At 42.4% G+C, this 13,226-nt stretch overlaps 1 protein-coding gene across 2 annotated transcripts in view; it reads left to right on the forward strand.

Moving 5' to 3' along the window:
- The window catches only part of znf462 (zinc finger protein 462), a 49,745-nt gene that overhangs the window by 24,283 nt on the left and 12,236 nt on the right, over positions 1 to 13,226 (forward strand). For both annotated transcript variants that reach the window (XM_028601032.1, XM_028601033.1), the window contains exons 3-7: positions 52 to 5,285; positions 5,944 to 6,078; positions 8,741 to 9,171; positions 10,566 to 10,684; positions 12,386 to 12,583. In XM_028601032.1, the coding sequence (XP_028456833.1) occupies positions 52 to 5,285; positions 5,944 to 6,078; positions 8,741 to 9,171; positions 10,566 to 10,684; positions 12,386 to 12,583 (6,117 nt within the window). The remainder of the gene's footprint in view (positions 1 to 51; positions 5,286 to 5,943; positions 6,079 to 8,740; positions 9,172 to 10,565; positions 10,685 to 12,385; positions 12,584 to 13,226) is intronic.

Below are 13,226 nucleotides of genomic sequence, written 5' to 3' on the forward strand. Positions count from 1 at the left end.
TGTTTTCCAGCAATTGCCAACATCTCACATACTTTTTTAAATCTTTTTTAGGCCCCATCTCTACTGACAATTCCAACCAAACACAACAAAAGCAGACAGCTGAAACCCACCTGCCGTTTTATCAGTGCAAGTTCTGTGTTCGTTACTTCAGATCGAAGTCATTCTTAAAAAATCACACCAAAAAAGTGCATAATGTTGTAGAGGAAGATTCAGATGCAAGTATCTCCTCCCAGACAGCTAAGCGGTCCAGCTACACCGTTATAATGCACAATGACCATTCAAAGGTGTATTCTTGTCAGTACTGCACATACCAGTCTCCACGCAAAGCAAGGATAATGAAACACCAACTAATGTATCATAGCAAGGTTCCCTCTGAGAGCGCTGGAGATCCTTCAGAATACGCAGAGACCACGGAGGAATCGGACTCAGCCATTGTACTCACGAAGGGAACATTTGCCTGCGAATGGTGTGACTATCAGACTGACCAGAAGGACAGCTGGACTAATCACGTGGTGAAGGAACACAGTGACAAGGTCAAGATAGTTTCTTCTATTGCGGAGCTGGAAGGGGAGTCAAGTGCAAGCTCACCCAAACCAGATTCTCCCTCTGCTTCCCGAAGCCCGACTAGATCAAGGATGAGTTCAACTGACGTTTGTGAAAAGGAAGAGCCGGTAGGAAAAACAGACGAAAACGTGTCAGAGAAGACAGTCCCAGAGATCTCTACCTTTCAATATGCACAGATTCGTGCAGTAACACCCAACAGCACAGGTTCCTCCATTTTGTCCAAGAGGTTTGCTTCAGCTGACATCTCCAATAGTGTCGTAGGCATGGATGCCAATTTATTTAATGAGGAGGACTCTCGTAGCAGCTTAGAGGATGATGATGAGGAAGAGTTGGGCGACATAGATGATCCTAGCTATACTGGGACCCTGTCTGCAGATGCAAAGCAGCTTTTAACTGATGAGGACAATAAATTACTGGAGACTAAAGGAATACCATTTAGAAAGTACATGAACCGTTTTCAGTGCCCCTTCTGCTCCTTCCTCACCATGCACAGGCGGAGCATCTCCCGCCACATTGAAAACATTCACCTTTCTGGTAAAACCACAGTGTATAAATGTGATGAATGCCCGTTTATTTGCACCAGCCCTCTTAAACTAGGCACGCACAAACAGAGCCACATATCCTCAGATTTAGACACCATGGACTTAACAAGCGATAGTCCAGATCCTCACAATGAAAACGCTACAGAGCCAGTTAACGGAGGTAATGTAAGCTCCAAAGTCAATGGAAAAAAGATAACCAGCACACCGAACGAGCAGCAGAACCCTCATCGCTGCACGCTCTGCAGCTTCTCTACCACCACTCTGAAAGGTCTGAGGGTTCACCAGCAGCACAAGCATTCCTACTGTGATGACCTAGATCCCACTGTCTTTGAAAGCCAGCTGACTGACCAGACCGACTCTGAAATAGATGCTTCTCCAATCTTTCTACAAAAAACCCAGACCTCCATTTTAGGACTTGCCACCAAAAAGCCCTTAGTAACAGGGAAAAGAGCCAGGAAGTCCATTAATGACTTGCCTTTGGATTTGTCCTCGGTTAAGAAGAGAACTAGAATTGATGAAATTGCCAGTAACCTTCAAAGTAAGATAAGCCAAAGCCAACAGGACATGATCATAAACCTAGATGACATGGATGATGAAGATGCAGGAGAAAATCACACCAGTTCTGATAAAGAGGGTAGAAACCATGACAATAAAAACCATGTCTTCAATTATAACACACAACAGCTTCATGCAAGAGAATCAATGATCTCTCACGAGGGAGGCAGAATAGGGAAAAGAAAAAGCAACCCTAAGTCAAAAACTAGAAACCTTCCTATATCACTGACTCTCTCAGATGATAGTGAAAACATCTCTGCTGAACCCAGCGACAATGCCATTCAAGAGAACACTGATTATTCAGAGGAACCGGGAACTACACGTTTCTACTGTAAACACTGTGATTACCACAACAAATCAGCTCGCAGCGTTAGCACCCATTACCAGAGGATGCATCCTTACATCAAGTTCAGCTTTAAGTACATCCTGGACCCCGAGGACCAGAGTGCGGTCTTCCGCTGCTTAGAGTGCTACATCGAATACACAAATTACAACGATCTGCACCAACACTACATGGATCACCACCCTGAAGCAAGCAATGTGCTGAACTTCAACCAACCAAATCTGGTATACATGTGCCGCTTTTGTTCATACACAAGCCCCAATGTCAGGAGCCTAATGCCCCATTACCAAAGAATGCACCCTACAGTAAAAATCAACAATGCTATGATCTTCTCCAGCTATGTAGTGGAGCAGTCCCATAAAACGGGTGAATCACAAACCCTGAGGGAAATATTAAACTCTGGCCCCAAGAATTTGAACTCGGCCACATCAACCCCCAGGTCATCCTCCAGCCCAGTGCTGAAAACGGTCTCTAAGACCCCTGAAGCCAGTGCTGAGACAGAACCTCTCAAAGAATCTGTGGGTGGCAATGTTGTCGTCTATGATTGTGATGTGTGTTCTTTTGCTAGCCCCAACATGCACTCCGTTTTGGTCCACTATCAGAAGAAACACCCAGAGCAAAAGGCGTCTTATTTCCGTATACAGAAAACCATGAAGGTCATCTCGGTGGATCAATCGCAGTCTGTTGCAAACTCTTCATATAATCTTAGCATGGCTGCGCCTCCAAAACAACCAAGCGCAGAGCTGTATGGATCAGATGAAGAAATGTACTACTGTAAACATTGCGTGTACAGCAACAGATCTGTTGTTGGTGTGTTGGTCCATTATCAAAAGAGACACCCAGAAGTAAAAGTGACAGCAAAATATATCAAACATGGCGCCCCCACCCCTGGTTTGATGAAATTAATGGATGAATTGCAAATTGCGGCTCCTAAACAGTTTTTGAAGCAGTTTCAAAATAATGGTCACGATGGATCTAACAACACAAGCCCTAAACCAGGAAGTGGTGAGAAAGGTGAAGACGAGCTGTTCTTTTGTCAGCAATGTGATTATGGCAACCGCACTGTAAAAGGAGTGCTTATTCATTACCAGAAGAAGCATAGGGAAACCAAGGCCAACGCTGACCTTGTGCGTCGTCACACTGCAGTTGTCCGTAGTCAGCGCGAGCGTGCACAGATGGTTCAGTCAAGCAGTGTCTCTTCAGCCTTGATCCCAGCCCCACCAGACCCTGAAAACACTACGCCCCTGCGCTCCCTGAAGTGCAGACACTGTTCCTACACATCCCCCTATATCTATGCCCTAAAGAAGCATCTGAAGAAAGAGCACCCCACTGTGAAAGCCACAGCTATGACCATTTTACACTGGGCTTACCAAGATGGCATTCTAGAGGCTGGCTACCACTGTGAGTGGTGCATTTACTCCCACGCTGAACCCCAAGGCCTGCTGCTCCATTACCAAAGACGCCATCCAGAGCACAATGTTGATTACACATACATGGCCAGCAAGCTATGGGCTGGTCCGGAGACCACTCAACAAGGAGGCAATATGGAAACTAAACATTACAAATGCAGAGACTGTGCCTTTGAGGCCTGTACAATATGGGACATCACTAGTCACTATCAGGCAGTCCACCCTTGGGTCATTAAAGGGGATGAATCTGTGCTTTTGGATATTATCAAAGGAAATGGCTCAGCTGAAAAGATCCACCAGCAGGTTGCCAAAGAACATGCGTCTTTCGATTGCCAGTCTGTTGAAGATGATGGACCACTGGTCATTGTCACTACACCTCAAGAAAGCAATCCCCCTCCTCCCCACCCACGCCTTTCCATCTCTAACAATCCTTATCAGTGCACTGTTTGTCTGTCAGAGTACAACAGTCTCCATGGCCTCCTCACTCACTATGGAAAGAAGCACCCAGGTATGAAAGTAAAAGCTGCAGATTTTGCACAGGAGGCAGACATCAACCCCAGTTCTGTGTATAAATGTCGTCACTGTCCGTATGTAAACTCCCGAATCCACGGTGTCCTAACTCACTATCAAAAGAGACACCCATTAGTGAAAGTCACTGCAGAAGACTTTGCTGATGATATAGAGCAAATCCCTGACTTAAATGAAGGAGACGACAAGTGCAAAACTCAAAGGCAAGGCTATGGCGCATACAGATGCAAAATGTGCCCATACACACATGGGACACTGGAGAAACTAAAAATCCATTATGAGAAATATCACAATCAGTCAGCTTCTGAAATGTTCTCTTCCTCTGTGACATATTTCTCTCCTGGTAAAGAAACAGAGCCAGTAGCTGAATGCAGTGCTGGTAATATATCAAGCGCAGCAAAGGTCCAGGAGGTCAGTGAATTGGACCTTGCCCACTCTGAGTTACCCATCAATAAGACAGAGAAACATGCTATATTCAAGTGTCAGCTCTGCAAATACTTTTGCTCCACCAGGAAAGGCATTGCTCGTCACTACCGTATCAAGCACAACAACGTCCGTGCTCAGCCAGAGGGTAAAAACAATGTCTTCAAATGTGCTCTGTGTTCTTACACAAACCCTATACGCAAAGGTCTGGCAGCACACTACCAGAAGCGGCATGATATTGATGCCTATTATACCCATTGCCTGGCTGCTTCCAAAACTATGACCGAAAAGCCTAACAAAGTAATCGCACCACCGCCGTCAGAAGGGGACAATTCAGAAATGAGTGAAGAGTTGCGTTTGGCTGTGGAGAGACGAAGGTGTTCTCTTTGCGCCTTCCAGGCCTTCAGCAGGAAGAGCATTGTCTCACACTACATTAAACGCCACCCCGGTGTCTTCCCCAAGAAGCAGCATGCTAGCAAGCTTGGCCGCTACTTTACCGTTATCTATGCCAAAGAACCTGAAAAGATTGCTGTCAGTTCAATAGCAGAGGATGACAAGGACGTGCTGGAGGTTCAGCTTGAAACCGAGCAGGACGGAGAGGTCGAATGGCTGCCTTACAAGTGTCTAAAATGCTTCCGCTTGTCCTTCAGCACAGGCGAACTGCTTTCTATGCACTACAACGACCACCACAGCAGTGACTTGAAGAGGGACTTTGTGGTATCGCCTGATCACGGGGATGAGGACTCTGAGTTGTACCAGTGTTCTCACTGTGAGCTGAAGTTCCTGGCTCTCCCGATTCTGGCCAAACATCTATTGAACCACAATGAGGAGTTTCAGAAGAGGGCCATGAGGCTGGAGAGGAGGAGGCAGCTGCTCAGCAAACAGAAAGCCGCAGAACTGCCCGAGACCAAACCTGAGAAGGTGAGTGAAGATACGAGTCTCCCTTAAAGCTTGTAAATGAAAGAATAAAACAGGCATGATTTCATTTTCCTTTTGCCATTAATATCTTAAAGCATACAATAAATCTTCTGATGCTGTGAACTACTACTGTCTATCATACTACAGCTGTTCATTGGAGTCATGGGTTCTCATGGTTTTGGAAAACAGTTCACAGACATAAGACATAATTTCTGAGTATTGTTAATTTTTCATAACATGACTTAGCAGTTGTATCCAAAGTGTTTATAATGTGCCAAAATGGAATTAAGAGATAATTATATATTTTAAATTGCCCCCTCACTGTCTCCAGAAATATTATAATGGTGATAATGAGGTGTGATTAAATAATTTCATTATACGTTGATTCAAAATACCATTGATTCATTTAATGTATATTTGAGGACAGTGGCTGTCTCTAACTTCATGGAGAAAATATAAATCTCACAGAGAAGAAATAGTAGTACCTTCTCACAAAATACATCAGCTGGTTGTTGGCAGATTATACACTGATAGTAGGTTAAATAATATAATTTTAAATAAACATCTTAATTTCAAATCATTTTCAAATACATTTGAAAAAGATGTCAAACAGAAAGAAAACAAAAACTGTGAATAAAACGGCATATTTCTCTCTGAACAGGAAAGCCCTGTAAATAAAGCACCCATAGGATTCAGGTGTAACTTCTGCATAGAGATGCACCCCACCCTCCGAGCCATCTGCAACCACCTTCGGAAGCACGTCCAGTATGGAGAGGTCAAAGAGGGACATGTCAAGGTAAATGGAGTTGGATTTATTTTTACATTTATTTTATACTATTATAGTATTTGTTTTATTTAACTGTGGCTTTTGATACATTAAGTCTGAAATATGTTCATATTAGCAACACGCATGTCATTGCTAAAACATATTTAGGTAAAATAATGTTAACAATAATTATTATATTATTTATGGCTAAATTAAAAAAAATATATTTTCAAAACGGCATCTGTTGTTTACTTGTTTGTAAAATGCATTAAAGGAATAGATAGATGAGAAGATTTTTCATATCTGTCCCATAAATAAATATAAAGCTATAGCCAGCAGCTGGTAAACTTAGCTTAGCTTTACATAGTAGTAGTATGCATTATTTGAAGATATCAACTCCAAATAATGTTATATATTCTTTAACAATCCTTAAAGGACCCACTTTGGCTGTCCCTGGTGTTTCTGTCTTGTAAACAAACTCCTCATCTTCGCAGCTCTGCAGTGATCTGTTTCACTGGACTTGGGTTCTGTTTCTCATTTTGTTTATTACAGACGGTGGCTTCTGGGTAGGCAGTCTGTCAGCTTCCCCCAGAGAAAACAAGCAATGCTGTCCCATTGCAGGGGAGGGGGTGGGGGGTATTGGAGGACAGAGTGGTGAGCCATAACTTTTAGGGCAGCGGCGGGTAACTATTCGAACATTAGTATTCGACTGAGGCTGCTAGTGAGGGGAAAAGGCCTAAGGAAGGGAAGGACTGGTTCTTCCATCATACACTCACTCTGTCTTTTATGTTTTTAATATGTATTCTGTTGTAACTTTGACTTTTAGGTACATTCAGTATATGGAATAAATATTGAAGCCTGTAAAGCAAGTAGCATGTGTCAGGGCTCTGGGTGTAGAGCTGAAGATCTTTGCCCGAACCCGACGGGACCCGACGGTCGGGTTCGGGCTTAATTTCTATTATTTTTCACGGGCTCGGGCCGGGCTCGGGCTTGCGCTTCGGGCTGCATGGTAAATGAGCGGTCAGGTGATGCGTTTCGATTAGCGTGAAAATGGATCCTGAGGAGGTGAAACGGAGGCTGGTCTCTGGAGGACTTAATTAATTTCTATGTTCCAACTTCCAAGTGGCCTATAGCCTCCGTTATTCATGAATAAATTATGTTAAAAAATGTATAAATGACTAATTTTTTTTTACGAAAAACAAAGGAGCTGTGTGCGTGCGGCGCAGTCTCTTTTTTCTTTCTCTCCCTTTCCCGCCGAGTGTTGCGTGTGCCCGCTCGCGATGCAAAGCGCGTGTCCGACACTCTAATGATGCTGATAGACGGCCTTTACAGTCGGGCTGTAAACGGGTTCGGGCTTTTAAAAAGCTGTCAATCAAAATGTCCGGGTCGGGCTCGGGCCAAACTCTGTCGGGCTCGTGCCTTTTCGGGCCATACTTTTAAGGCCCGATTACAGCTCTATCTGGGTGTTTGTGGACGTAGCTTAGTCCATAGGGAGTTGGGTTAGGAACCAGAGGGTTACTGGTTCAAGTCCCCATATGGATCAAAGTATGAAGTGTGGATTGGTAGCTGGAGAGATACCAGTTCACCTCTTGGGCACTGCTATGGTGCTCTGGAGCAAGGTACCATAAGGTAGATACTATGCTTTTTATAGTATCATGAATACAGTTTCAACTCTAGAACTGCAATGGTTTCTGATACAGTTGAATCAGGCTGACAGTGCAGTCAGGGCAGACTGGATGGCAAGGTTGGGCCTGTGGATGCCACATCTTATTTATGGCTGCATGAAGTGCAGGGTCAGGTCCTTAAACAGAAAGAATGAGCTTCCTCAGGGCAATAAAAAAGTCATGGTGATTGTCTGTCTACTTGTGACGATTACAGAAACCAGCCAGTACTCCAGCAGATGAAGAAAGAGGAACTATATGGAGTTTTGTTTAGCGTTTAGTTTGAGTTGTTGTTGGTAGATGTGCGAATGTGCAAGGTCTTGTTTTAGGTCCTTATCAGTTTTGTATCCTCCCATTTATTTTCTGGGTGATTAAGCAGCATCATCTAGTAATTAAGTTTATTAATCATAGGAAACTGGATGCATATTGTGATCGACTTTGTTAATAAGAATTTTATTCTTATACGGTTGAGAGATATATTTAAAACATGGAGGAGAGTTGGGAATGATATGTAACAAAGGTCCTGGACAGATTTGAGTGGTTGGACTTGAGTTATCATGTCACATTCTATTATAATAATGCAATCAACTCGATATTAACTAAGTATGGTGTGTCAGTAAATACCTGTAGACTACTGAGTTTCAGGTCAGGAATGGAGTTGGCCTCAGGTAACTGTTAAGGCTTGCCTACGCTGGACTTGAACCAGTCATGTTTTTCAGTAATACGTTCTTGGACCAGAAACACTTTCAGTTACAGGCTGACACAGCAGCTTAAAGTAGTTTGGACAGGTGGTTAATGAAAGTGCGTTGCATAGAAATACTTTTCAGGCCAATGAAATCAGCACACATGTATCCAGTTGACATTACAGAGCGTAAGTGAGAAAGCTGTAACCAACACTTAACTGAAATGATCTCACTGATACAGCACACTAGAACCAGTGTTATACAGATTCTCAACTGTTGCTTATGTGCTTTTAACAGCAGGCACAGAAAGTTACTGATCATCTGAGACTTCTCCTTTTTGTTTTGCAGCAGGAAGTCAGCGAGGTCCCCCTGACCCTGCCTTCAGAGAGCCTGACTAACGGCGACCTCGAGGGGGATGAAGCAGCTGAGTCTGAAGCCGATGGCATCGAGAGACCCGCGGCTACGATGGTCGGTCAATCCTTGGTTTCCACAGCTTCTGGTGGTGTTGCTGTTGCCGCTGAGCCACTGGAACCAAAAACGGATGCTATTGAAGGAAGGGCAGCAGCTCTCGTGGCTGCAGCGAGGGCCGTGGTATCAGAGGGCGAACTGAAGCAGCGATTAGCAGCAGGGGGTCACCCGTGTGCCCAGTGTGACCGAGTCTTTATGTCCATGCAGGGACTGAGGTCCCATGAGAGGAGCCACTCAGCCATGGCACTGTTCAGCAGAGAAGACAAATACAGCTGCCAGTACTGCCAGTTCGTCTCACCGTTCAGACACAAGTAAGGAGGGAGGAGCAGAGTCTATGAATGACACCTCTAACACTGTTCATACCTGTGTGTAGGAGTAAATTAGACTAAATTGGGCAACTTTGCTGTTGATCCATTGATCCTCCATTGAACTTTCATCAATTCTGACTGTCCAGTTTCTTTCATTTGTGCTTTTCAATAAGGTTAGTTCCAGTTGTAGTTACTGGTGGTGTCAGCAAGTGGGGTTTAATACTACAGCAAACACTTAGAGATGATCTGCTGACATAACATTTAGGAAGATGTTTGCAATGCAATTTTCATGAACGCTTGTGGTCATCTCAAACCTTGGTGACAGTCAAACTGAGTTTCCTGCATCAGCTTCACAATAAAATCTACCCCATGGCTTGCCAATTGAATGCTTTTAATGTGAAGCACTGTCAGTAAAAAGTACTTAGCTTGGATTAGCAGTAACTTAAAACAGCTGTGACATGGCTTTGGGAGAGGGGACAGTAAACAGTGAGCCTCAGATATTAATGTGATAAAATTATAAACAATAATCTTGTATATCCCACATGCATGTAGAGGCAATTTAAATCCAGTGTGAGAATGGCCAACTATATTATGAGGTAATTATAGAATATAAATACCTCCAGCCATTCAGTCAATAGTGTGCAATATGTAGCCCTGGTAGCAGTACATTTTAAACTCTCACCCATGTATAGCTTACCAGTCTTCTACCAGATGTTGTGCAAATCAACTGGATTTTAAACGTATTATGTACAGAGCACACTTTTACACCTTATTCTGTTTACCCTTTCACAACCCCTTTGAATCCTCAATCTTCTCTAAGACTTCCTGCCTCCTAGGAGAGTAAGACAAACATTACAGCGAAGCAGACATTTTGGTAGTGTGATTTGCTTTATCCATCACAGAGACACAGAGCGAGAGGGGAAGAGAGAGTCCTCATCTCCTCTGAGCTCCCAGGTGTAATCCCTCTGTACTGTATGTGCCCTGACCCAGAAAGAAGCTGCATTCCCATGCCACCTAGGAGGCTGGCATTAAAAACACAGCCACTGTCCCCACAGGCATTCACACGCTCTCTCCTACCAAGGGATTGTGGGTAGATGAGTTCACCCCACGGCTCCTTGTTCTGTAGTCATTGGAAATGTGTGGCTGTTGTTTGTGAGGTTTACAGAATTGAGCGCTTTAGATGCTGCTGAAAAACCTTGCTGTTGAAATCATCAAAGTGGATGCTGTTGAGTAGAGCTCTCTCTCTTTCTTTCCTGTACTCTATTCTTGTCACTTTCTCTCTTTATATGCTATCATTTTGTCCTCAATCCATCTATTTGTTTTCCCGTCTTTTTATCCTCTTATCTCATACCCTCCCTTCTGTTTTTTTCCTTTTGTATATTTTGTCTCATTTGCAGTCTGGACAGACATGTGCAGTCTCACCACGGACACCACAAGCCCTTCAAGTGCAAACTCTGCCCCTTTAAATCTGCCTACGTGAGTCGCTTGAAGAGCCACCTGCATAAGGCACACACAGGTAAACATACATACATTAAATCACATCTTACTGCTGTATCCATGACTAACAAGGTGTTCCTGGGCCAGAATAGCAGCCTCCTGTTTGTTATCTTCCACATAAAGATGATGTGCTTGATTTAGCTTATTCTGCACAGTGTAACCAGTGGATTAGCTGGAGGAGCAGTTTCACCATTTACCGAGTACATTAGATACACCTAATTAAGCACATCCAAAAGATTCAGATTTGGATTCAGATAACACAAGTAGCCCAGATTTATTTATTGTTAATATTGTTATTAGGGGAATATGGTGATAAAGCCCTTGGCATGTCTCAAAGGTGAATGGCTACAGCTGTCTTCAGTTAGATGTAATTCTTCGCCTGTGATAATTTTCTGTTGTTGAGGGAGCTAGGCGGCAGACAAAGACATAGACATTCAAGCAAACATAAAAAAGCTTCACCTTGGAAATCAATACATGAGCAAAAGAACAATCTCAAAACTGCCAAACTAGAAAGACCAATTTTTAAAAGGCCTTTCAGTGCGCTCAACTGTCTCAACTGATTGGAGCAAGAAACAGCACTAAGAGTTAACAACTGCTGTGGATAATTGGCACAAACCAATTTTGAGTTGCAATTACATTTGAAAAGTGGAGCTTTGCAATTTTGTAGACTTTGTGAAAACAATCAGCATTACATTTTTTTTCATCATTGTGGCTTAGTTCTTCTCCTTTGTAACCTTGCTTTCAGTCCAGCAAGCTTAGCAGCCACATTCAGGAGCTGTCTTATTCCAAACATGTTCTTACCAGAAATAGTCTCTCAGGAAGTAGTTGTCTTATTAAAACCCCTTCTGGTTAGAATATTTTGCTGTCTCATTAGATTTGGTTGTTATGGCGCCACTTCTCAGAATGGCGCTTGCATTAGGTTGTTTAGCAAATATATCCAGCAACAGTTACAGGAAGCAATATGCTATAAATCCCACATGGGCACATTCAAAACTCCACCAAAGCTGCCAGAAACACATACAGTAGCCGAAGCAGCATCAGAACAGTCACATACTGTAACGGCATGGATCAAAGAAAGTAGTCAGTATTATGACTGTAATTTATGAGTCAGAAATTAGCTGTAGGCATAATATGAAATGTCCTTTGTTCATGGCTCATCAACCTGCACAAAACTTTATTTAAGCAAACAAGCTACCTACTAAATATGGAAATAAATGCCTTAATAATATTTGCCTCCCCTTCAGACTCGCCTCCCTCTGGAAGTGTGAGACTACAGTGTATTCATGTTTACATTTAAAGCCTTTTATACTTAGTCAACTAAATAATTTGTAGTTCCACAATGTAAGCACTTGTGTTTCTTACATACAACTTTGTAACTTTCAAATTGCCCACAAGGAAGTTATATGTTGAGGAGTTGGAATGTGGATCATGTTTATGTGTGTTACCTCAAGACATTTCTGATAAACACTGCAGCTCAATAAGTTCTGTCAAAATTACGCTCAAAATTACACTAATTAGTCCAAGAGGAGCACTAAGTGACATATTTGTTACAGATTTGCTCAGATGGGAATAGCTTTGTTTGTGGTGGAGGATGTGTTTATTATCACTATGTTTATTATAAAGAATATTTTTCTTTTACTGCCTATCTAATACTGCTTTTGTACAGGTAATTTCATACCGCGGTCAAGTTGTTGACCTCTGTTTCTCGATTTTCCTCCAGGTGAGCAGTACACATACAAGTGCTTGTCGTGCCCCTTCTCCTCTATGACCATCAGTCAGCTGAAGGAGCACTCTCTGAGAGACCATGGTGAGGCCCTGACCCTCCCCAAACTCCGGGCTGCTACCCAGGCTGCTCATGGCACCCTCAGGCCCTCACGGCTGGCCAGTAACACAGAGCAGACTCCCTTGGCCCCGGATGGTATGAGATCCTGCATAATGTTATTTTAATAGATATAAGATCATATCAGGCTTGTCAGGCCAGATTTGGAAAATCTCAATTGAGCATCAAAGCACAATCTATTGTAATTTCTTAAAACAGATTTTCATAACTTTGGAGTTAAGATTAAGTTTTTAGAAACAGGCCCATATCGTGATGTCTATGTGGTCTATTTAATATGAATATTAGGACTGCAACTAGATATTTTTATTTAATTGATATAATGAATAATATTGTAATATTTTGATCTATAAAATGAATTGCTTTTAAAAAAATATCAGAAAATAGTGAAAAATGCATTATAGCATTTATGCATTATAATTCCCCACTGCCCAGGAGATGTATGCAAATATCTAGTTTGCCCAATTAATTTGCCCTATAAAATTCACTTAACTATCATATGACAAAGGAAAGCATCAAATAATCACATCTGAGAAGCTGAAACCAGCACATGTTTATAAAATTAATGTCCAATATCAAAATTTCTGATTAATTTCCTGTTGCTTAATTGACTAATTATTGCAGATATAGCATGTATATAATATATATATATATATATATATATATATATATATATATAACACACATCATGCTCTTGACTAATCCAATTTACGAGCTATTTCAT

Source organism: Perca flavescens, chromosome 16 (assembly GCF_004354835.1).
Source record: "Perca flavescens isolate YP-PL-M2 chromosome 16, PFLA_1.0, whole genome shotgun sequence".
In the NCBI taxonomy this organism is placed as follows: Eukaryota; Metazoa; Chordata; class Actinopteri; order Perciformes; family Percidae; genus Perca; species Perca flavescens.